Source organism: Aplidium turbinatum, chromosome 1, assembly GCF_918807975.1.
Source record: "Aplidium turbinatum chromosome 1, kaAplTurb1.1, whole genome shotgun sequence".
NCBI lineage: Eukaryota > Metazoa > Chordata > Ascidiacea > Aplousobranchia > Polyclinidae > Aplidium > Aplidium turbinatum.
The window spans coordinates 11091405-11118790 of NC_137472.1; the positions used below are offsets into that span (position 1 = coordinate 11091405).

Consider the following 27386-nt stretch of genomic DNA (forward strand, 5'->3'; position numbering starts at 1 on the left):
TAGATACGAAGAAGAATAGGCCTAGCCAAAGACGCATTTAATAGACTACGACCTATTCTATTGGATCGCAAGCTTTCTATTTCTCTGAAGGTGCGACTTCTCAAAGTGTTGGTGTGGGCTGTTCTCCAGTATGGTTGTGAAACATGGACCTTCAACACAGAAACTAGGCGTAACATTGAAGAAAAGAAGATTAAACTCTCGAATTTATTTCTCTCGGACACACAGGCAACGTCCCGTGTAATAAGTGTGATGATTCGTTGTATAAAATTAGATGAATGAAGCCACAATGCTAATATCCTCCACGCGGGGAATCTCACAATCATGTAGGCCTACAACGGTACCCGGTCAGTTGGTCGACGGGACAATTGGTCGACAGACATTTGGTCGACAGGACGTTTGGTCGACAGACATTTGGTCGACAGGACGTTTGGTCGACAGGACGTTAGGTCGACAGAACGATTCATTTTAGGGTTAGGGTTAGTTAAATAACCTTAACCCTAACCTAACCCTAAAATGAATCGTTCTGTCGACCAAACGTCCTGTCGACCAAATGTCTGTCGACCAATCGACCGTACACCTGTACAACACATGTCACAGCCGTAGTATAGTCTCCACAGAGGTTCGATTCCCGCTCAAGTCAAAGATATCCAAATATTTCATCACGTTAGAAGTTCGATTCCCATTCAACACACATTGATGTGATCCCAATGATCACTGATGATCCAAAACAATTGTGAATATCGAGTGCTCTTTCATTTTTCTTCAATCCGGGCCTTTATAGCTTTACAAATCCACAGAGACCTTTATTCCTTAGTGTGGATCTTATATATGAAGGGCTTAGAGGCAAACCGGTCTAACCCTAAAAATGTCAAATTTGATTTAAAGATGCCATTCAACAGATATCGATATTATCTGTTTATGCTATAACGGTCTAACCGTTATCACGTGTATGTGAAGGCGAAATGAGCAGACTAATTTCAAGCTCTTCGGTTTTTTTCATATTTGCTAAAGCCAAAGTGGTCTAAGCCATAATTTTTTCCCTGCGCTTGAGCCAAAGCGGTCTAAGCTACAATTTTTCCCCTGCGCTTGAGCCAAAGCCCCAGCCAGCAAGCCCATATGGGCCCCATATACTATTTTAATGGGCTTGTGGGCATGTGGGTTTTTGTGTTTTTTCCATATGTGCCCAATATGGGCTTTCTTGCAAAATGTGTTGCTAAATGACAAGGTGGAATATAAAACTTCCAATCTTCAAATGCGTGATCATATAAATGCATTTTAATAAAATTAGCCACATAAAATTATTGATCATGGGCTAAGCATGAAATATTGGTGGGCTTCCCACTTTGTTTATTAGCAGACCATGGGCTGCCCACTTTGCTTATGGGCAGACCATGGGCTGCCCACATTTTCTATGGGCAGAACATGGGCTGCCCACATTTTTTATGGGCAGACCATGGGCTGCCCACATTTTTTATGGGCAGATCATGGGCTACCCACATTTTTTAGGGGCAGACCATGGGCTGCCCACATTTTTTATGGGAAGACCATGGGCTGCCCACATTTTTTATGGGCAGACCATGGGCTATCCACATTTTTCATGGGCAGACCATGGGCTACCCACAAAGTGATTCAAAGGTTTGTGGGCAACCCATACTAATATGATATACACCTCGATCAGCATTTGTCTAGACTTTGAGATTTTTTAGTTGTCTCAAACGACTTTTATTGATCTTTTAAACAAACACAAAATGAAATTGAACAAGCAAAATTACTGAGGGCACCTTGCTGTGCACTGCTTGCAGTTTGAGCGCTTTGGCATCTGTCTGCAGTTATACTTATATACCTGATATACATATGGGCAGCTTGTATTAGATTTATGGGTTACATATTGGCAGCCCATATTAGATTTGTGGGTTGAGTGTGAGCAACCCACATGAAACCCATAAATGAATATGGGCAGCCTATATGGGGGCAATGTGATGCTCGCGGACACAATGTGTATGGGCCCCATATGGGCAGCTCACATGGGGCCCGTACATCAGCCCATATGGGTCCCCATGTGGGGCCCATATGGGCTTGCTGGCTGGGGCAGCTGCTGTGCAAATGCTTCAGGGTTGTCAGTTGTCATTATTTGCAAATTTGGCTATTTTCAATATCATTTCAATATTATGTTGTGTATAAATCTGTATGATGCAATTTTGGCAACTTTAAATTATTGCAGATTCATTTTCCTGTGGTGGCCAAAACAGAAATATTAATATTGTTCTTTTGTGGAGTTATGGAGTAGCTAGACTTGGTATTGAAGAAGTCAATCACAAATTCATGGTTTCTGGTCATAGTTATCTTTCAAACGATAGTGACTTTGCAAAAATAGAAACCGCGAAAAAGCGTCATGAGAATGTTTACATTCCGCAGCAGTGGATGGACATTGTTGCAGAGGCAAACAGGAAAAAACCTTTCAACGTTATTCCCATGTCTTCAGAAGACTTTATTGGTGTGAGTGATTACAAAAAAGAACTGGTGATCAGAAAAAGGGATACTGGTGGCAGAAAGGTGGAGTGGTTAAAAATTCAATGGATCAGACTTGTCAGTGAATCACCAAGTTTAATGTATTTCAAGTACAACTTGACTGATATTACTGAATGGAATGTATTGGATTTGGCAAAGCGTCAAAGTCGTGGTCGACCAGCCAATGGTGTGGCAGTTCTCAATCGTCTTCATGATCAGCCTGTGCTGATTAACCCGTTAAAACTAAAAGATATCAACGATTTGTTGGATTATGTTCCTCCTGTCTATCACGATTTCTATAAGAACTTGCGTAGTTCTGCGGATCAGGATCTTGATGAGATGCTACCAGACGAAGCAGATCATGAAAACGAAAATGATTAGAGGAAAGTTGTGTGAGTTAATGATATCCCAAAAGTTTTTCACAATAGAACTGCTTTTATTCCTTAAATGCATGGACACTTTCTTTTGGTAAAGTTTTTCTGCCAAACCTAAATATTCTTCAGCCCTTAAAAGATCCAACTGTAGATAGAACTCCCAAAATTGTAACTTACAATATATGCTACAATGGTCTAACAGCATTTTTGTAGTTTGTATTGTTATGTTACAATGTGTGCCACAATGGTCTAACCGTATTTTTGTATTTTGTTCAGTAGTTATTGCGATTTTTTGAAACATTCAGTGGATAACAGATGAGGCTTGTCACAATATCTAATAAACTTGCAAGCATTGTTGTGTGTATTGTTTGTCGATTTTTTGGTACTCAAAATACTTCAATTGCGATTTACTCAAAATAATGTTTTTGTGGTTTAGACCGGTCTGCTTCTAAGCCCTTCATATGTTGATTTTAACATCAACTTTGCTTAGCCAACCCGGAGGGGACTTACCATGCGACAAGCGCCTTGAAAAATTAAAGAAACCGCTGATGTTGAGTGGAATTCGCAGACACGCAAAATAGCAACCTCAGCGCGTACAAGCATTAGGTAGAACATTTTCCCTCTTGTTCACACATAACGTGTCGTCTCATGGTTTTGAAAAGATTGTCTACTGCATTCTTGAGTTCTTCCGAACCACGACCACCAACATCCAACAATGTCACTACAACCTTACTTTTGTAAAAGAGTAAATTACACTGTAAATTTGATTTAATTGATTGCCAACAGTAGTCGATGAAGTGCGTTAGTGTTTATGTAAAACGATTGGACCTACACATGTTAAGATGCTAAGTTCTCAACTTTTCAATAAAAAAATATCAGCAACCTCTCAAGTAAAAAAAAGAGAATTTCGACACTTTAAACCCTGAGTAACGTAAAGTCAATAGATGATCCGCGTAAAGCAGATACAAAAGCATCTAATTTAGTGAAAAAATTGAATGGAGTAATATTGACGACCTTTTAAGGTAGGCCTACATGTAGTTCAAACAGAAATAGAAAATGTTGAATGGAAATTCAATGTTCATGACAAAGTCCAAATTTAAATTATTTTGTTGCAGATCGCGATTTCGGGTATTAAACCCTCTTCAGTATAACTTATTAGCTCATAGTATCGGCAACTGGCGGTTGTATGACCTAATAACCCTCATAATTTGCATAGAAATTGTCATTATTACTGCTGGCAGACTAATTTCGCAGACTAATTTGTTCCTTAGCAACCACATAACATTTTTAGTCATTTTTCTAAAGTGAACTGCTGAAAATTTTACTGATAGGCTACTATGAGCTAATAAGTTGTACTGAAGAGGGTTTAATACCCGAAATCGCGATCTGCAACAAAAGAATTTCAATTTGGGCTTTGTCATAAACATTGAATTTCCATCCAACATTTTCTATTTCTGTTTGAACTACATGTACCGGACACCGGTACCTTAAAAGGTCGTCAATATTACTGCATTCAAATTTTTTCACCTCTCAGTCTCAAGTATATGTAGTTCCACACAAAGTGAAAATTACATGGCTTTTACCTATTTTTTATTTGCTCAAAGAAATGTCTAAAAGACATTGTTAACTGCGGACAATAGCCAATTTTTCGATTGTATGGATCTCTTTAGCGCGATTAATGAGAGTAAAGAGTTGTCTTGAATTGGTTTAAACTTTCACATGGCACGGTAGCTTTTAAGAATGATTAATAAATGATAATCGATTTAGCCTTAAATTTCGACCTTCAGCAAAACGTAATTTTCCCTCTAATTAGAAGGCGTGATTTTTTTTAGAAACGTTGTGCTAAAAAATGGTTTAAATCTGTACAAAAATAAAAACATAAAAATAGTCATGTAGTTTCCAGTTTATGTGGAGCTACATGTACTTGAAAGGTTACTGATATTATTTTTTTATTTACTTGTTGATTTATGTATATCAGTTTGTATCCTCTGTTGATCCTTTTTTTGTATCATGGGCCAATCCTATAGATGTTTGCTGGTACATCCCTTTTTCTTTGAATTCTCGACTTTTGTTCTATAATCAGGGCCGTGTGAGCTGCACCTCGCCACTTCCTCCTCCAGAAATCCATTAGTGGGTCCCTTTTTAGTAATGCCCCCTACAATGATTTTCAAACCATGGGCTTGTTTAAAAACAGGGAAATAAAGCATTTGGGCCGCAAACTCATTTAATGTAGTGAAAATAAAATGTTGCTTTCACCATATTGACTCTCACATTTTTAAAGAAGAATAGGTGAATATGCTGGCAATGCATCAATTTACATTAGAGTCTGTCAACCATAACCCGTAACCTATTGTTTTTGCACACAATGCACACAGTTGCCTTTACAAAGTTTAATCCATAATTGCGTCACAATAGATTAAGCAAATATACTGTACATTAGGGTGGTCCCGAAATGTATGGGACAAATTCTTATCAAATCATGAAATTTGTTGTTATTGGAACCAGGTTTACGCTAACTTAGGACTTCGATTAAGCGGACGAGAAGGCAAGGCATCCAAAGTTAAGTCCACATTCAGGCAAGTCTTAAAGTGTTTTGCCAAATACGCAGCCACATGCTTTTAGGCAGTATCGAACCGTGCTCGTCTGACTTCGAACTAAAATTCTCACTACTTGGATATACAGCCCTTATCAAGTTTGACTGAAAAGTGGAAATATTATTTTTAAAGATTTTTTTTGAAGATTTTTTGTGGCAACCAATGCAATTGTAGTTTTTCATAACATTGTTTGTCAATGCTTAATTGATGCATGGTTGATCCAAAGCAAAGTCTCATTTTGACTGTCTCGAGCAAAAAAAGTCTTTGTAACGCTTGTAAAAAGATTTCATCAATTGTCAGCGACCTAGCATTTTTGTTGTAGTCGCTTACTGTTTTGGAAAGGCATGTTCGAACCAATTAAAAGCATGATTGAACCAATTAAAAGTTGTTATAAGAACAAACGTCAATGCCATTCAAATTAAAAATTTTACGTCCCCAAATCTAAGCTTATGTACAACCTCAGCTCTAAATTCGCAAGAGTAGCCTTTTATGGCATCATGTCCAGCACTTTTTGTTGATGGTTCACGGAACACTCTGCTTGCTAACTGTACTTCATGATTCTTTTTGGTAGTTTTAAGTCCTACAGCAGTGGTGGTAACCGAAGCGACAGCAGCTGCACCAGCAACAGTTCCACTTACAGCTCCAAAGACTGTTAATAGCACAGGACCAAATATAACCAAAGGTGGGCAGGCAACTGTTGCTCCTGTAGCCACAACTCCTAAGCCTATGGCAGCCCTCAGCATGATCTTTTTTGTTTGCATCTTGTCTGCGTTATCAATCATCTGTTTCCCTTCTGTTAGAAAGTATCCCAAACATTGTTGAGCAATATTTCCGTTGATCTTGTTTTTCAGATCAATCGCTTTGCTCACAAGCTCTTCAGTTGCTTGTTTGATTTCCTTTTTGTGCATCAACCGGTGGTTGGGCGTGATCTGCATAACAAAACTATCATTAAGAGACCTAAACTATTAATTAAAGATAACATATTGACCAATTAACTATTTAACAGATGTATCTAACTTACAAACGCATTAGCAGCAAATGTTAAACCGTTAATGGTTGTGCAACGGCTAAAAACATTCCAAATACCTGTAGAGTGTAAAGTCTCTAAGCTAGTGTAGTTTAAATAGTTTAGTGTAGTCCAAGTAGTTAATAGTATAGAAGTTAAAATACAGTACCAATCTTCTGCAACGTTGAAACTTCTCACCGCACATATATTTTACTTTCAAATACAGGCAAAATTATCCGCAAATATCCAGTAGAATTTGAATACAGCATGTAGCCTAATCATATGCGCATTCCAATGAATCTTAGCTGGAACTATCGATGTCAAATGGTTCTATCTTTTTTTCGATTTGACTGGTTTCTATTTGTTCGTGTACAGCAATCATCTCCACCATGTATTTATCAAAGAAGTGTAAAAATGCTTCTAAAGAATGTCATCTTGATTTTATTTTTATTCACTATGAATTGTTTCTGTGAGGAATAACATGTCCTTGGTCTATGACGTACAGTACTGTACATGAAAAGTGCTGAAAATCATTCACTTCACTCACAATATTCGTTTTTTGAGACCGGTTAGCAATGGTTGATACCATGTTAACAACGTTTAGGTTTTTCATTATCATACATTTCTACTACATTTTTCTAGTACCTTATATTGTTATTATTAGGGGAAGGTGGGGCAAGTTGTGCAACGGGGCAAGTTGTGCAAGTCCCCGTATAAAAGGAAATAAAGAGCGTAATGAATCTTTAACGCCATTATTATATTCTACCCGTAATGCCTTTAAAGCACGTGAATCGCAGTTATCAGCTTTTTAGGCAGGTTAGGCTTGATCATTGATCAACAATATAAGATGTTTAGGTCTTAGGATCTAAAATCGGATGCAAACGAAATTTTGATTTTTAGGATGCACAGTAGAACTAGTCAAACTTTTGCAGTAGGGGTCAGTAGACATATGATGTAGTTGTAAAAATTTTTTCGTACGCCTGCTGGTTTTCTTGAAATTTTCTTCTTTTTGAAAAAATTGTGAACGGGCAAGTTGTGCAATTGATGACGGGGCAAGTTGTGCAGTTGATGACGGGGCAAGTTGTGCAGTTAGACTACAGTATTTCTTTTTCATTGAACTCATGTTGACGAATGGTTTCAGATCAGATTAGGCCTAGGTCAAATTTTTAACTTCCCCGAAACTTCAACCAGGTGCTACGGTCTAGGGCAGGGATGGCCAAACATTTCTGGCCATGATCCACTACCGGCAAATCTGAGAACTTAGTTATCCACAATGAGCTGAAGACGACACCCAGCGGCGGGGGGTCTGGGGGGCCTCCCCTAGAAATTTTTTAAAAATTACTTTGAATTTGGTGCATTCTGAGAGCATTTTCAACAAAAATGTGGGTATGAATATTCCTGTAAAATGGTGCTGTCCGGTGGCATAGCAAAAGGATAAGATCATGTTTTCTTGGGCATTTTTCGGTAATAAAGCTAAGTCTCTATGTTTTCTTGTTGCTAATTCCTGGCTGAGATATTCGAATGTTTGGTATTGGCAAAACTCGCTCTTTTAATGCAGTTTCGTTGAAAATTGGGCAAACTTTGTTTTAGAGACATAGAAACTGAAAGCATATCATTCTCAATATCGTGATTCGTGACGTCACACGCGTGCCAAAAAGGGGGGGGTTGTAACCCCCAAAACCCCCCTTGGCCACGCCACTGGCTGAAGATGTGCATTTTTCCTTTTGTATCATACAAAAAACATGGAATTATTTGGGTACATCTAAAACAAGGCGTCAAGATACGATATATACATAATTTGATTAAAAATCAGTGAATGAGTGTGCTGTAATGAACAGGTCTGCTATTAGAGAGAAAAATGATGAGTGGGCTTTGATTTTACAGTACTATCGAAACGTGGTTTGCTGTTACTTACAGCGATTTTTACGAGTTCATGAAGATGAATATTTAAAAAAGAAAATAAAAAAAAAAATAGCAATTTTTAAAATAAATACTTTGAAGTTTTTTTCAGAGCCAACTTGAAAGATCCACAAAAAAAGTTGAAAAGATCCGGAACCGGATCGCGATCCGCCATTTGGCCATGCCTGGTCTAGGGTGATGGTGTTTTCACTCCCTCCCCCACACACACACACATTTGAATGGAGGATGATTTTTGCATTACTTCAAAATACGACATCAGATGTAAGATGATGCATAAGATGATGCAACTGAAACAATATCTGATGCAGTATTTTAAGAAATGCAAAAATAGTCATAAATCAAGTCTGGTCTTAAACTTTTGGCTACGGCTGTATGTACCTTGTGACGTCACAGCGCACATCATCACAGCTGGATGAGCGCGAGGCCTCGCAAACGGGTATCAAACAAAAGCGGCTTTAGCGAGACGAAGGCAACAAAATTGGGATTTTTTTTGGTAAAACGCATGTTGTACACGATGACATCACGCTGAAAGAAAAAACTCGCAAAAAGTTAATTTGGGTTTCCCCGATCTTTAAAATAATAGCAAAATAGTTCGTACCGGTACGTATAGGCGGAAAACAGATCCGTACCAAAAGTAGTTGGTGGAACAGCACGTTGTGAAAAGCGACTGGTGCTTCCTTGCCAATTCAGTGAATGGAACATTGACTAGCTGTAGTTACGAAACTGCTTCTTGGATGATTTGAACAATTTGTCTCAACAACATCCGGAAAAATTTTAAAGCCCCAAGCAGAGCCCAAAATATAGTAATGTAAAGTGGATGGAAATGTTCGGTTGAGCTCCGGGGAAACAGCTCAGCTGTATATTTTACCTTCTCCATACCTATTCGGGACTATGCTAAAAGTGCTTCAAAATTTTTTTTTTGATTTTGCTGAAAGTTCATGTTTAACCGCCTTTGTTAATTTACAAATGCTGTAGCCTATTAGGCATTTTTACATAGTTTCAAAGTCTGGAAAAGTTTAATCAATGTAAAAATAGCTGATTTGTTACAATTGTCTGTGTTTTTGCTGGCCATAGTTTTGCTGGCTTAAATAACCCATAGTGTTGCTCAACTTACCCCATGGTGCTACACAATTTGCCCCATGGTGCTGCACAACTTGCCCCATGGTGCTGCACAACTTGTGTGGTGCAATCGTTACTTAAACTCGAATACAGTGCAAAATAATAAATAAAGCCAAGTAGTTTTTGTCTTAAAATTTGGCTTATTAGCATGTGTTTGAAATGCAATACTTGAGTCTTCGAAAAAGTTAGTGAAAATAAAATAGATTAAAAAAAAAACTGTTCAACTTGCCCCGCCTTTCCCTACGTGTTTCGATAAGCAGTAAATTTTACAAATAATTTTAATTCTTCTCAATTGAATCCTTTTTTGTATTCTTTGTGGATAGAATACAATCAAACTAACTGTCGGCAAGTTTGTAAACTGTGTAGAAGGAACGATTTCTCTGGTGTGAGCACTTGTCTGAGTAGTGAGTTCCCATTATAGAACAATGAGTATTGTGTTTTGCCAATCCTATTGGTGTAGTTACTTGAAATGGCAGATACGTGCTTATAAATTTCGATTGGGGCAACGTTCAACCCACATTGACCTGTAAGGGTTGTTCGTATACAAAACTATATTAAAAGATCTAAGTTAACTTACATGCACGCAAATGCAGCCTACAATTTCTATTCGTGCAGGTATATGTGGCTTACCATCAGTTTGGAAACTGATAATGTTCATGTTTTTTCACTGATAACTTCATGCAGGGCCTCTGAGGGAAATTTGCACTAGGGGTACGAAAAATCATTCCGGCCCCCTTCTCACTCCGGGCCCCCTTTGTTATGGGCAAAACGCGTGATGTTTGCTTAGGCGTGTTGCACACCATACAACGTTTTACTGCAGAATTGGACATCTGTGCGCAATAATAGTAGCCTATCAGGCTGCAATAAAAACTATTACAATATTTAATGTTTAGTGTTGTGCATATCATGTGATCTATCTCTCGCCAATTTTTCTACCAAGGCACAAACATAACACCTTTTTAAAGCATAATCAAATTAATCATCTGACCAATAACCTTTCCTCTTTTGCATTCACCACACTGGCCTTCTCGCTGACACAGAAGAAAAACAACAAGAAAGCATGGGCAAAATCAATGAAATCAGTAAAAAATACGGAATGAAACTCAATTTGAAGAAAACAAAGACAATGCTGATCGAAAAAAGCAACAAAAATAAAAATTAAGCTGGAAGGAGAACAATTGGATCGGGTCACCACGTAGGCTACACAATACACATACTTAGGGTCCCTCATAACACAAGATGGAAGATGCATCAATGATGTAAAAGGAAGAATCGTTCAAGCAAAAACGTCATTTTGGAAATGCAAGGGACTTTTAAGATGATAAATTAATTTACAATTAAAACTGAGACTTCTATCTTGTTACATCAAACCAGTCATGTCATATGGAAGTGAAAGTTGGACCTACAGCAAAGAGATTCACAAAAATATTAATGCTTTTCAACTCTGGTGCTACAGTAGAATATTAAAAATATCATATAAAAAACACATTACAAACGAAGCAATTAGGAAAAGAATTGGAGTGCAAGATAGATGGGCAAACGACTTACCAAAACAAAAGATGAAATTCGCGGGACATATTTTGAGAGGATCAGCATGACAGCTACATCAATTGGTTATTGAAGGTATGGTGGAAGGAAAGAAGTGCAGGGGAAGAAGGAGACGAACATGGGGAGATGACGTAATACAGTAGGCTGATTTGTCAAGCATTGGAGAAACAAAAAGAGTAGCGGAAGATCGTGACTTGTAGAAGAAAATGACAGCCAACCTTCGGATCGGAGACGGCACGTGATGATGATGATTCATCACATGCATAGCGGAGGTGACGAAGTCACTTTTTCTTACTTCTTCTGCGCTCCTGCTCCGAAATTCATTTTGAAGTGAAATAAGCGTGAAACTACATTAAAAAAATCAAAAAAGCCCAAAAATACCTGGGCTTTTTAAAAATACCTAGCGGGTTGGGCTTTAAAAAAAAAACAACAAAAAAACGGGTTTTTCGTAACCCTGCCTTTGCTACACTATGCCCAAGGACAGGAGAATAACCAACTTTAATGATTTAGTTTAAGGTGTTTTTAATAAAATATTTTTGCACGTAAAGCATTAAATCACCACTTTATTGTAGCCTACCCCTAATTTGCGCGCAATGCATTCAATTATTTTTTTTGCTCTTTTTCTTCATTACGGGTCCCCGGGACTAAAGAATAACAACTTTTGTGCTTGAATTTAATCGTTTAGGATGACTTTAACCAAACACTTTTGCTCGTAAACTATAAAATCACAATTTCTGCCCCCCAACAATCACAGTCCCGGTTCCTCAAGGGTACACCGTACCCTCCGTAACCTCTCTCATAGGCCTTGACTTCATGCAGTTTTACTGACATTAAAGGCTACTGTTGAAGATGCTTACCTTCTCTACCTTTTCCAAGAAATCACGCATTGCTTCGTCATACAAATCTTCAGCTTCGAAACCAATCTAAAAGGAATATTTTATAAGTTTATATTTAAACAAAATCTGGAAAACAACTGCTTTGTTGTAGTATTTTATGTTCGATATTTCGCACTAAACATAATTGAAATTAATTTTAAAAACACAAAAGTTGAAGTTTTATTGGTTTGAAGTGGTACTTTTTTGTTGCTTTATTGTTTTATATTAAGTGCATTTTATGCAACAAACACATTTAAGAAAATTCAAAGGCTTCTGCTTTTGTGGTGAAGTTATTTTGTTTGAGGCTGAGAAGTAGTAAAAAGCGAAACATTATCCACAACCAAAAAAGTATAATCACTTTACTGCGTTTGAACGCAAGTATACATTCCTCATTTTTCACTGACATTTCCCACTGCATTTTTTAAATTTCTGAACAGTGTAAAATGAGGAAATACTGTATATAATTCAAGTTACAAAATGTTTTTTTATATTTTTTATGCAGGTTAGGCTTCTGTAGTCGTATCAAGGAATATGTTATGCAGTTTTCCAGTTACATATTTTGAACAACTTCTCAAATGGTTGCCCAACTTTATAACAACTAATTGCACTGATCTACAAAAAATGATTTTTTTGCTTCATGAACTTTGAAAACTGATTTGAAGTAATTTTTGGGGTGCTGAATCCGAATCTGACCTCAGGTTCATCCTATCACGTCAGGTTTGTGAGATATGATAACAACAAATTGTTACTTTTGTCAAAAGTGGAACATTTGGCGTTGCGTTTACCACCAACATAGCTCATGCAATGCTATAATGAAAGGTTGGTGTTAGACAGGCCAAAACAGCCTAAATAAGGTTACTGAACAAGCATTGCCATAGGCCTGCTTAAATCTTTATGGTTTCATGCAAAACATTGACGGGGGGAGGGGTTCAGTTATACTTTTAGCCTCCCTTTTAGCTTGTTTTTACTGCCTTGTTAATAATGTTGCTTAGAAATCAAATTGGTATCAAAATTATAGTTTGTGGGTGTATTTCAGCTACTTGTGTACCACATGGCCTGGATTTCTGGATATAGCACAATGTATATATGTAATAAAAACAACTTCAATCTTCCACTTTTGACAAAAGTAACAATTTGCTGCTATCATATCTCACAAACCAGACGTGATAGGATAAATCTGAGGTCAGATTCGGATTGAGCACCCCAAAATTATTCTAAATCAGTTTTCAAAGTTCATAGAGCAAACATCGTGTAGACCAGTGTTATTAGTCGTTATAATTAAACCAGCTATTAGTCACTAATAACTGGTTTAAGCAAATGTTATACCATTCATACTTACATCAAAGTTTCATGCTTTCCAGCTACACTGTCTTTAATTAATTGCAACGAGGTTTCTGTCCCATTATTTCAAAATAAAAATAAACAGCATTTGTCTGAGCCTAATTATGAACTATGCAATAATGTATCGCTCTTCAGTTTGCCATAATATTGGAAGCCTAAGTGTGCAAAATACTGGGCGTTAGAAATGGGCACAACACAGCACTGTATGCAGTTTAAAACTTTTTTGTAAGATGTACCCAAGAGAGAAAGAGAGAGACAGTACACACGTGGTCACACGAAAAGTCAACAATATCATCATTTATCATCATTATTTTCTGGTTTATTTGCTTTAACAGTCTTTCAAATTGCCATTTTTATTTTTTTTAATTTCCCCATTTTTGTTGCCATTAAACTCACTTGATAAGCCTCATATATTCGCGTCAACATGCCTTTCAGAACGTTTCTAAATTTCTCCACCAACTGGCCAGACTCAGGTTTTGGAGCATTATCGAAAACTTCCATCATCTCTTTGTGAAGGGAATCGAATATGGATCGATGTTTTTCTCTATTGGTTCGTTCAGTCTGTTGGTAAATTGAACTGTAATTTTTCATACAATCTGATTTATAAAGCTTTGGTAGAGAGTTTGCTTTGTTGAACCATAGAGAAATAAAACATAGTAACTTTAGCGGGTTTAGCATACTTTATTTTTGTGTGAAATAAAGTATGCTAAACCCGCTAAAGTTACTATGTTTTATTAATCTGATTTATGTTGTATTATGTTAGCATGGGTATATGTACATATACAATCTTGTATGTAAATGAATAACTGTGATCTAAATAACAAACACTTTGTTTCACCTTCAGTAAGATTTTTAGAATACGTTGGAAAACGTGCAAAATGAAAAATCGATAATATTGAGACAGACTTGATATAATTCACATATACTTTTGATTTACGTGATATGATGTATGTTATGAATTTTGATTCCAGCACTGCAATATCATAAAAATATAAATATAATATAAATAAAATAAATCTATGAATAGATGTGTTCTTAAAAGAGATAGAGTATATATTCAACTCACAGTAGATTTATTTTTTACTTTGCCAACAGTTTTTAGCAAGAACGTAAACTGTAGTTTAGTGAATACGACACACTTACATATAAATCATTCCATAAGTTTTGCATGAAATTTTTGCTGTAATCTTGAATTATGTGATTCATTTCCATCAATGCGTCAACCTAACAAATAAAGCAAGTATATTTCTTGCGCATTCAGTAAGTCAGTGCTTTTCAACCAGTGGGATGGTATAGGCACTTGTGCGGATGAAAAAAATTGCAGTGCGGATGACAAACGTGGTGCGGATGAGTGCAGATGAAATTGTGCATATTTTTACTTTTTCTGACGTGGAATAATTCAAATAACTATCTGAACATGAAATCACTAATTCACTATCTTTTTTGTCTTCCCATTGGCATAGACACCACTGCATTGGGCATAGTCTATTTACGAAAGTGGACAATAACTTTTCAGAACATGGATTGATGTGGTCGAAATGTAAGACTGCGTCCACTGACTGTGTCAGGGCTATGGTCAGAGTTCGTAACGGGGTTATTGCCCTCATAAAACAAGCCTCACCTATTCACTGCATTTTGCACCGCGAAGCATTGATTGCCAAAAAACATGTCAATGAAGAAATCAACTGCCCACTCGCTGACGTGGTTTGTGACGTCATTAAAATTGTAACTTAAATACTGAAAAGCTCAAAGTCAAATCGTTCGTTTCATGAACTTGTCAAAGAAATGGGAGATGTTGAGCGTCTTGTTTATCACTCCGAAGTGAGGTGGCTCTCTCGCGGAAAAGTAGGCTAATGGAGAAGGTTTGGAAATTACAAGGGGAACTTGTTGTGTGGTTTAATGAGCGAGATGATCATAAAGCTCATATGATTCAAGACTTATTCTGGCTTGCCAGGTTAGCTTATCTTGTTGACCTATTTGATATGCTTATAAATTCAAGCCACTCTACAAGGAAAAGGAATTTAATATTCGAAGCGAACTCAAAAATCACTTCATTCAAGCAAAAAATTCAAATTTTGGCAGAAGAAATCTGCATTAACAGTCTTAAAAGTTTGAAGACGCTACAGACCTTCATGTCTACATGTAAATGAAAAAAAAAAAGAACACAAGTTGGAGCAGCGGATCATGAACGTGACGAGCTCTCATGTGCCCACTACTTGATAGTTTTGAATCTTATTTTCATAGCCATCAGGCACAAGCATTAAAAACAAAGCTGTGGGTTTTGAACCCTTTCTGTGAACAGGAGCCTCCGGGACCTTTGGGTCATACTTTCAAAACCAATTTTTTCCAGCAAGCATTTTTCAATCGCGGAAAAACACGCTGCATTTTGGATAGGAGTTCTGGATAGTTCTTATAAAGACCTGGCCATCCAAGCACTAAAAGTTCTTGTACAAAACCCCACAACTTATTTGGCCGAAAAGGGCCGAAAATAGTGCACTAGTTGACATCAAAACGAGGAAAAAGAGTTGTCTTCTTGATAAGACACTTGATGGCCTAATGCGGGAGCGTTGGAGCAAGAAGTTGAGCCTAACTGGTCTGAAATTGCCATAAATATTCAGCAGCAACCGAGTCATTGAATAACCGGTAGCCTACTTGTTAGACACTTGAATAAAAAAGTGTTGAGTCTCTTCATTTCCTTTTTGTGTAATAATTCTTGGTTTGTGCGCATGAAATTTTTGCAAAAAAAATGTGCGGATGGTTCTCAAAAAGGTTGAAAAGCACTGCAGTAAGTTATAAAACAAGTAGGCTGGGCCTGGGATCAGGAGAGTTCTAAAAGTTTGAGATGATGCATGTCGCACCGTTTGTACCGATATTGGTTTTTTTTACTAGCTCCTGTGGTTCTTTTATTTGTTCATTCCTTTCATTTTTTTTTTATTTGTTACTGTAAAACGATTAAACCTCAAGGTTTAATAATGCTTGAGATGATCGAAGCTGTATTCTCTGCTGTTTCAGTTAATAACACCGGCTGACACAATTTTTGGTGCCGGCAGTTTTTAGACTGATTTCAACTAACTTTGGGGCGCTGATTCCGAAAATGCAATCAGTTTTTCTCCATCAGGTCAACTTTTTAAGTTACAGTGATTTTGACTTTTTTACAATTGCCCTACAAAGTAGCACAAATACAATAGTTTTAATGCGGTCATTATATGATTACAACCTTTATTATTACTCTTGCATTACATTCTAATACAAACAATGAAAGCAGACAATGCCAAGACAATTGTTTTCTGTGATAAATGCTAGTAGGTGCAAATCAAGACAGCATAAGGGTGCTTTTTTTGGGGGGGGGGGATCTAGCGCACTTCTGGCTACAGCATCTAGAAGACGTTGTCTCAATAACACAAATATTTTCTGCTGCATCTGTGGTGATTACTCAGTCACACTAGAACCCAACAGAAAACTAACCGATGATTTTGTAAAGCGTGCTTATCTTGATTACTTTAAAGCAAAGTTGAGGGATCAAGATAAATCTTGGGTTCGCCACATTGTTTGCAAAACTTTCAAAGATCATTTACGTCAAAAGAAGAAAATGGACGAATAAAAGAAGAAATGAATTAAGGTTTGCTATTCCAATGGAGTGGCGTGAACCAAAAGATCATAATAGCGACTACTTTTTTTTTGCAGTAAACATAAAAGGCATAAACAGGACAAATAGGACTTCCTTGCAATATCCATATACCTAGCTTCAGCAATCAGGCCAGTGCTACACAGAGAAAAACTTCCTGTTCCTGATTTTGAAGGTTTGCCACAATTGGATTTACTTCCTGACAGCGAAGGCGAGCAAGTTTCCACCGACAACGATTCCACCCTTGCGGAAATCGAATTTCCTCCTGCTATTTTACCTTGTCAACTTTTTTCTCAGGCAAAACTCAATGACTTGGCGAGGGATTTACATTTATCAAAGGAATCTTCTGAGTTACTGGCTTCAAGACTCAAAGAAAAAATATTTTTGAACCAGGTACTGTAATCACTTTCTATCGGAAACGCCATGTCGAATTTTGCTCAGGAAAATGATATTGTATACGATACCGATGTGGAAGGTCTTCTGAAAAAGTTTGGTGTAGCAGAATACAATCCTCAAAATTGGTGACTTTTTATTGACAGCTGTAAACGAAGTCTAAAATTTGTTTTACTGCATAATGGAAATGTTTATGGACCTGTACCACTTGGACATTCAACAATTCTCAAAGAAAAGTATCACAAAGTCAAATTTGTTTTAGAAAAAGAATTCATATTATGAACACAATTGAACTTTTGCGTTGATTTGAGAATGATTGGAGTTCTGCTTGGAATGCAAGATGGATACGCAAAGTTTCCTTGTTTTCTCTGTTTGTGGGGCAGCAGGGCAAGAGATCAGCATTGGAAAAGGAAACATAGGCCTATGAGAAGTGAAATGATTCCTGGCGAGAAAAATGTTCAAGCTCATTCTTTGGTGGAACGATCAAAAATTGTGTTACATCCTCTTTACATTAATTTAAAATGCTTTTTCACCTTCATGATAACTTACGTAGCAAAGTTGGGTATAATGAAGCAATTTGTAAAAGCACTCGGTAAAGATGGAAATTGTCTTTCAGATAGAACTTACAATTTTGGTAGAGAGGTGACTTTCTTTAACCTTAGACAGATAAAACCAACCACACGGCGTTTAGTCATCGCAACCAACCACACGGCGTTTAGTCATAAAACCAACCACACGGCGTTTAGTCGTTTAGTCAAAGCAACCACACGGCGTTTATCATCATACAATTAGAGTGAACATAAAACTATAAACTGCAAATGTTTTCGGCCATATTCAAGTTAGCCCTTCTCAAGTAACGAAAATAACTGATTTTACAATAACATGGTAGGCCTACATTGAAAATAATTGATCTACACAATGAATTGAAAACGAAATGCACAAGAATGAAACTACAAAGCAGAGGAGAAAAGCACATCACATGACGTTTAATTACGCGAGGCAAAAACTGCATCACACAACAAATTATGAAAAAGCGTTTAGGAGATAGGAAGCACCTGCGGCAAGCAACTGCGTATTGAGGCGAGGATTGCAGGATTTTATGAGCAAAGCCTCGTGGATTTTTGCATCAAATTCGGTGGAACATTTTCGCACAATTCTAAAAGACTTCAAGGATGGTTTGTTGTTTCAACATGTTTGACAATCGAATATAATTATGGTCTTTAATTACACTTTTTCTATTCAAATTAGTTAAATCTAAGTGCTCCCTCACTCTCGTGACCAAATGCCGCGTGGACATACCAATCTATGTACAGTTGGCGTCATGCAAACAAGTGAACTTGTACACGACATTTGAACACAAGCAGGAGGGAGTCATAGATTTAAGCTGAAAATAATAACCAACTTTAAATGTTTTATACAAAGACAAATTGTACAAACAAATTGATGGTGTGGCAATGGGATCGCCTCTGGGTCCAACTCTTGCTAATTTCTTTCTGGGGCATATTGAAAATATATTTTTTTTTCTGAAACTGATGAGAACTGCCGTCCTAAATTGTAGGCTACGTAGCCTTGCGTTATGTTGACGACATTTTTGCTATATTTAATGATGATAATTCTTGTATGCAGTTTCTCAACATTCTAAACTCACAACATACTAATATATCTTTTACGGTAAAAAAGGCCAACCAAACCATTCTCGATGTCGAAATTAAAATTAATAGCAACAAAGTTGACACTTGGGTTTAGCGAAAACCAACTAATACCAACCAGCTTTTCAATTTTAATGCTATATGTCCTTCTACCTGCAAAGCTGGATTAATTAAGTGCCTGCTCAAGCGAGCACAAGATATTTGCTATAATTTTGATAGTGTTAATAATAAAGTCAACCAATTACGTTCTCATTTTATTGTGAACAACTACCCCACATGGTTTGGATTCACGTTCTATGCACTCTCAAGCGGACGAACGTGAATTAAAAAACTTTCTATCCGTTCCCTTTATTGGTAAAGCATCGAAAAGTTTCGTCAGCAATATGCCAAGTTTTATTAAAATGAAGTTCAACGTTGATATTATTCCGGTGTATAAAACATTTAAAGTTGGTTATTATTTTCAGCTTAAATCTGGGAATCCCTCCTGATTGTGTTCAAATGTCGTGTACAAGTTCATTTGTTCGCATGACGCCAACTGTACATAGATTGGTATGTCCACGCGGCATTTGACCACGAGAGTGAGGGAGCACTTAGATTTAACTAATTTCAACAGAAAAAGTGTAATTAAAGACCATTTATATTCGATTGTCAAACATATTCAAACAACAAACCATCCTTGAAGTCTTTTAGAATTGTGCGAAAATGTTCCACCGAATTTGATGCAAAAATCCACGAGGCTTTGCTCATAAAATCCTGCAATCCTCGCCTCAATACGCAGTTGTTTGCCGCAGGTGCTTCCTATCTCCTAAACTTTTTCTCATAATTTGTTGTGTGATGCAGTTTTTGCCTCGTGTAATTAACCGCCATGTGATGTGCCTTTATCCTCTGCTCTGCAGTTTCATTCTTGTGCATTTCGTTTTCCATTCATTGTGTTGATCAATTATTTTCAATGTACCATGTTATTGTAAAATCAGTTAGGCTATTTTCGTTATTTGAGAAGGGCTAACTTCAGTATGGCCGAAAACGTTCGTAGTTTATAGTTTTATGTTTACTCTAATTTTGTGATGTTAAACGCCGTGTGGTTGATTGGTTTTATCTGTGTATGGTTAAAGATATAACTTATTTGCACAAAATTTCCAGGATTAACAATTGATAAGTTAAAAGCCGGTATATTTGATGGGCCTCAAATCAGAAATTTAAGCAATGACCCAAACTTCCCATCCTCTATGAATGAAAAAGAACTGTGCCTGGGATGCTTTTGAGAAAGTTGTTAAGAATTTTTTGACAAATAAAAAGTAATCCAATTACAAAGAGCTGGTGTCTAACTTACTCAGAAGACTCCAGGATATTGATGTTAACATGAGCATCAAACTTCATTTTCTGCACAATCATCAAGACTACTTTCCTGATAATCTTAGCGATTTGAGTGACGAGCAAGGGAAGCGATTTCATCAAGGCACTAGTGAGGTGGAAGTCAGATATCAAGGGAGATGGGATACTACCATGCTAACCAGTGCTGTGTTAAGCCCTTTATGGGCCCCGGGGCCAAAATAATTTTGGGCTCCTTCAGGCAAGAAAAACTGTCATAATAATATAGTGTGTATAGTTTCACGACATCGATATGGAAAGGTGGTTCACTTCAAAAAATGTCCTGACCAGTTTTAAAAACACACAAATGTAGGCTAGGCGAAGTGCTAGCAAACACAGCTTTTTAACATGTCATTGCTAGGCTACACCTTTGCCAGGAATGAAAGCCAAAACATTAACAATTTTACTGGCGGTGATCATAAAGTATTGGAATCATTCAATCCATAACTTGTGTCGCACAATAGAAGCTAACATGAAAATTTGGCATGTTCATTGAATTGACTTCAATTTTTTTTTTTAATCGGACAAAAATTGACAAATTGGGATAATGTTAATTTAGTTAACTACACATGAAAGCAGTTTTTTCCTAAAATTACAAATATTCGAAATTTTACTAACCTATTATGTTAAAAACGTAGGCGTAACAGAGCAAAACATTTTTGGGTGTAACAAAAATTGACTTTAGCAAAAACAACATTTCAACACTTTCACCAAGTGGTTATTATGTTTTGCTTGATTGGTTGAAACCTCTTTGTTGTAATCCATGGCTTCCCGATTGGGGGTGCTCGCACCCCCTGGGGGTGCGAGTAGCTGTTGCTAGGGGTGCGAGGATACACCGAGGAAGAAGAACTGTACCGTATAGGCTACAGAGATGGATTTTGTTTAACGAGAGAGGTGGTGATTAAACTGAATTATCTTTCAGAGCATTCTATGTTGGCCTATACAACACAATGCACAACAACAAGAAAATGCCACCCGACAAGTTGCTTATAACAAATAAGCTGTGGTCCGAACGTTACGTGATTGGTGGCAGGATAATGCAATAATAGTGTGTTAGCAATTTGCTCATTGTTTGCAATTGTTGCTCAATTATTTGCAATTTCTTATCGTACACAATGGGAAAGAACGCGTTTCAAGCTAGAACGAATTTTTCACGTTGGAATTGACTTGTAGGGTTTTTACCCTACAGACTTACGAAAAGGAAAGTGTCAGCTACTAGTTGAACAGATAATTGCAAAGAGGCAAGAGAAAAGACAAGGATCTTGATTAACGCCATTGTGTTCTCAGTTTTTGTTATTTTTTTTGTGTTATTTCTTTATTCTTCTTCATCGTGTGTCACACGGCCGTAGCCCAGAGCATCACGCAAGCTCTTGCTCTATCGTCGAATTAGGCCAAATCCTGTACAAAGTACCTTGCTTTTAGGTCAGGGCATTCGAGTAGATGTTGCATCGTTTGCTCATGTCTACATTTGCAACTTGTGCTCCCCATGGAATAGCCTACCCCCACTGTCTCATCAAAGTTTTACACCTGCCAATACCAGTTCTTAAGCGGTTGAGGCATCGCCAATACTTCCACGGTTCACGCTTTCCGGAGGAAGGCCCTCCATGGGTGTGAGCTCCATATTGGCCAATGTCGCATCACTGCATCCGGCTGCCAGTCCCTCCTGCCATAGTTGAACCCGGACATTGGCGGTGACATCGTCTTGACCTAATGGGACAACTGAGGCAAGGAAACTTTTTCTTGACTTCAGACGCCTGTGTGCTGGAGTTTTATTCTTTATTTATTCGCTTTTGCATTTTGTGTGATTGCGTTGTTGAGGGCTGCCCCTTTTCCTATTCGTTAGCCTTATAAAGGCCGATGAGCTGCTTTTCTGCGTTGTTTTCGTACGTATTTTGATTTTTTTCTCAAAACCACTCTGCTTCAAAACAGGGGGTGCGAGATTGGCTTCATTGATCCCATAGGGTGTGGGGTGACAAACGAATCGGGAAGCCCTGTTGGAATCAAAATGCACAAATAAACATACCTGATCCCCACCTACTACAGGGGCTTAGCAATTAGTTTTACCAACTTCACTTACGAACATTGTACTCTCTGTGCTTGCTAACATTTACTAACACATACATGATACAACCGTTCCATTTAAATAAGTAGTTTACTACAAGTGATGCTGCACCAAACTATTTATGAAAAAAAAACATTGACTGAACCACACTTCTAACACTGTTGATCGAAAACCATACTAGAGAATACTCTGCACAAAGAACATGCATGTTAAAACTAACTACTAACATTGTACATAACCACAAGCATTGACTGAAGAGCCAAAACACCATTGACTGAAAAAAACATTGACTAGCAATCACACCCCTAACACCACCGATCGAAATGAATACTAGACATAGCCTGTAGCCTAGGCTACTAGAGAAAACTGAGGGCAAAGCAGATACATGCTAAAACTAACTACTAACATTGTACCAAACCACAAACATTGACTGAAGAACAGAACGACCATTGACTGGCAACAACACCCCTAACACCACCGATCAAAATAAATACTAGGGAATAAGCCTGCTAAAGAAAATTGAGAGCAAAGAACATGCATGCTAAAACTAAATACTAACATTGTACCGAACCACAAGCATTGACTAAAGAATCGAAAGAACATTTGCTGAAAAAACATTGACTAACTTAGCAACCACACCCATAACACCACCGATTGAAATGAATGCTATAGAATAAGTCTACTAGAGAAAACTAAGAGCAGAGAACATGCATGCTAAAACTAATTATAAACATTGTACAGAATCACAAACATTGACTGAAGAGCCGAATGACCATAGACTGAAAACACATTGACTAACAACCACACCCCTAACACCTCTGCTTAAAATAAACACTAGAGAATAGCCTATTATAACCTACATAAAACTGAGAGCAAAGCATATACACGTTAAAGCTAACTACTAACAATATACCGAACCTTAATCATTGACTAAAGAGCCAAAAGGCAATTGACCAAAAAAACATTGACTAGCAAACACACCCCTAACACCACCGATCAAAATGAATATTTGAGAATAAGCCTACTAAAGAAAACGGAGAGCAAAGAACATGCATGCTAAAAGTATAACTGCTAACATTATACCGTAACTACAAACATTGACTGAACAGCCAACACACCTTTTGGACCCAAAAAACATTGAGTGACAACCACACCCCTAACACCACCAATCGAAAAGAATACTAGATAATAGCGTACTATAGAAAATTGAGAGTAAAACACAAATACATGTTAAAACTATCTACTACTTATTGTATGGAACCACAAAAATTGACTGGAGAGTCGAAAGACCATTGACCGAAGCAACATTGACTGACAACCACACCCCTAACACCACCGAATTCATTTAAAAACAGTGACTGAACCACACTCTCATCAGAATAAGAGTTGAAAACAATATGATTAACATGTTGTTTCTGAAACGCAAAAAGTATATTATCTGTGGGCCCCCTGAGATGGTGTGCCCGGGGGCCGGCCCCCTTTGGCCCGCCCCTTGACACGGCACTGATGCTAACTGACTATTGCTGGTCTATTAAACGCGATGATGCTTTTGAAGTTCACTCTCGTAGATCTCTTAAGCGCAAGTTTATGGCAGACACTTAAGCAAGGTGAAGAATAAAAAGCTACCATACCTATTAATTCTATGTTTGTGTGTACGTTTTTAAGTTCTTTGTTGGCTTGCTGAAATTGATTTGTATTTTGACAATATATTTGACTCGTGAATAGATTTTACACGAGCAATTATGCATAAGTGCACGTATGCAGTGGAATCACTTAACTGAAAAACTAGACCTGATAGACAAAAATTGACTGCATTTTCGAAATCAGCGACCCCGAATTAGCTAAAAACAGATGAAATATCTTCGGCACCAAAAAAAAATTTTTTTGTCGGCTAGTGTAGGCTAACTCCTTCTATAGGCTACATACTGTATAAGTATTTTACCTCAAGAAAATGCTTTAGATTTCCTTCCCAAAAAGTTTTGTTCATTATTGATGCATACGCTTCAATATAGTTGTACAATTGTCGACATGACACGGTTTTACCATTTATCTCTTTCAAAGAAATATTGTCTTGATCCAACAACTTGTGAAACAGTTTTCCTGCCTCTTCAAGAAAATCGTTTCCAATTTCTAAAAAATAGCTGCTATGAAGACACATTTTATAATTCAAATGTTTAGGCTTTTAAAGTAGCCTATATACTAGAGATATACAGGAGCCGAATTTTTTAAGTATGTAAGAGCCGGGGTATAGGGTTTCGTTCAGAGTTGGATCGGAGCCGGAGTCTGGAATTCTTGGCAAAAACAGGAGCGTATAAATATTTACACCTCACTTGGCGCAGTTGTTAGTTTTCTACACTTTTGTGCTTTTCGTTTCCAAGCAGTCACTTCTTCATTTTTTTACTGACAAGGGATGGTGAATGTATAAGTTTTATAATATAAAAAACCTGGATGGTGATTTATGCTTTGCATTCAAAATCGGAATGGAGTTTGGAAAATATATCCAACATATTTGGAGCAGGAGTGGAGTTTGGAGTCACATACGTCGGAATCGGAGATAATAGAGCAGGAGTCCAGAAACCTGACTTTGTCCACCTCTAATAGCCTATGTACATTGTACAACCAACTAATTTCTGATGCTCTCGGATGGAAACAAGATTTTAAGAGACAATTTTGCCATAATATTAAAAGAAAATGACATTTAAATATCTTTTGATTCATGTGAGAAGTGTAAGTATATGTGATTAAGTGCATTCATGTAAAACAGGCCTATATGTATAGAATAATTCATTTAATATTATTTCAAGTACATAATATATGTACAGGAATCTCAGTTTAAAAATCTTATACAAGGTTTAGAAATCTACAGTCTAGTGTAGCTGTTATGGGAAAAAATGAAAAGAAAAACGAATCGAACTCAATCTCAAGAATATGGCACATCAAAAAATGATAATTACAACCTATGTTGTTAATTGCTTTTATTAGAAACACCGATTATTACAAGCAACTTACTATTAATCAAACAGCACTGATCCTTTTGGCCCATTTTTTTAACAAAAGCTTCTGGAGGTGGTAAAAGGAAACATAAAATTTCTTTGAACGTTTTCGTCAAAAATGCGTTTTTGAGCTCATGCTGAGGTGTTTGCTTTTTCCTGTTTATTTGCTTATCCAGATATGCTTCTCCACCGTCATATCCAAGAGGGTAGTCGCCTTCCATTTCCCAATCACGAACAACAAACACCAGAGACTGCAGTTAAATTGTGTTGATAATTGAAGGAATTGCTTATTATTTTCTATTCTGTAACATTTCCTTGAAAGTCTAATGTTTCTCGGCAGCCGATTGTAGCAAGAATTGACAGCGATAGAAACACGGCATCTACCGCTGTTAATTCTTGCTACAATCGGTTGCCGAGAAACATGTAGTTGATTGGATGGTTTAATGGCTACCATGGAAGCTACACCGTTATGGATAGCGAATCGCAACTGGTCGCTGTAGTAGTGTGTGCTCAGCCTTGTGCTGATAGCCGGGAAGAACGCCCCTTTCTTCACAAAATATTTTGTTGTTTTAATAAGTGATGAAAGTGTATTATTTTCTTCACAATTTCCTTGAAACTTTATACTTACTAATATAAAAGTGTAGGTAAGCTGTTTTACTGTAACATAATGCTTTTCTCATGCTAGCCTAAATTTTGGTAATATCTAACCTCCAGCACTGAAATGAGTGATTAATATGTATTTTTATTGGTCAAATATATCTTTGTAGCAATGTTACAAATATTACATATTAGCCCGTATACCAGTAGATGGAAATCTTTTTTGCATCCCAAATCAGGCTACATGTATTCATAAAGTAACTTTCTAAGAAGACCCATTGTGCTAAAACGAATGGTTGTTACAAACAAAAACATTCATTGCATGTGCTGCATTAAAAAGCATTCAATTTTTATAAATGCAAAATTTACTGCTTTATTATCATATAAAAATCTCACCAGCTCTTGGAAAACTGTATTGAAATGCAATTTTGTGGCAAAACGCAACAGCTATGATAATGATACAGATCAGTAACGTTAGTTTAGCGTTGGTTATTGCAACCAGTCATGCTGTGCTTGATTATGTCCCAAGCAGCCAATCAGGCCTGTTTTACATTGATTAAACGTCCACAGGCGTTGAATCAATGTAAAACATGCCTGATTTGCTGTTTGGGTCGTGCCACCCTGTGGCTGTGAGTAGTTTGTAATTATTACAGCAGGACTTGGTAACTCCTACACAGTGATTTGTCACTTGTACACATAGCTCTAAGCCTACTCGTGTTGACCTCTTTTCAATTCCTTTACGTTTGTGGGTTTCTGTAGTTATTCACCAGCTCAGTGGCCGAGTGGTTTCGCTTTCGGCTCTGGTGCTGGTAGATCTGGGATCGATTCCAGGTCTGGTCAAACCGAAGACTTTAAAAACGGTACCGATTGTGTTTTATCCTGCATAGCGCAGTGAGAATGAGTCGGGTAATGTAACATCGTAAACCTGATATAAATTAAAAATGAGCCCTGTCGCTGAAAGACCTTAGCTGTTGTAGAGCGACAATAAATAAAACCATAACATTATTATTATTATTCTGCAGCATCTACAAGCGTAACAAAAACAAAACATCATAAATGTAGCTTATTTGTTGCCAGAAAAGTAAACCCATTTACGGTATTTAACAATGCATGTATGTATACTGTATACTATAGCCTACAATTAGGTAATCTCTTGGCTCATTGCTATTATTCGTGAAGCAACTCAGGCTTTTTCAGTGATCAATCAGTGCAATCGTTTGGACTTTTTAGAAGCAAATTCTTAAGCACCTTGTTGTCGGGCGTTGTTTCACAACGAGTTAGTTTTTAAAGTGCCCCTGACAGGTTGGATCCAAGTATAGTAACTTTTTAAAGCATTTCCTAGCGCAGAATTACACTTAGCGAACTTTTTAATCTTAACCTTGTAGCTCGACTGGTTAGGGCGTAATTTAATCAA

At 37.3% G+C, this 27386-nt stretch overlaps 1 protein-coding gene across 1 annotated transcript; it reads right to left on the reverse strand.

The window, feature by feature from the left end:
- Window positions 1-5302: 5302 nt before the first annotated feature.
- On the reverse strand, window positions 5303-25512 carry LOC145776679 (uncharacterized). The gene is made up of 6 exons (XM_082587914.1): window positions 25392-25512; window positions 24325-24512; window positions 14429-14509; window positions 13682-13846; window positions 11927-11992; window positions 5303-6405 (listed from the first exon to the last, which is right to left on the reverse strand). The coding sequence occupies exons 1-6, from the start codon at window positions 25423-25425 to the stop codon at window positions 5890-5892; spliced, it is 1050 nt and encodes a 349-aa protein (XP_082444040.1). The 5' UTR covers window positions 25426-25512; the 3' UTR covers window positions 5303-5889.
- Between the last annotated feature and the right edge of the window lie 1874 nt (window positions 25513-27386).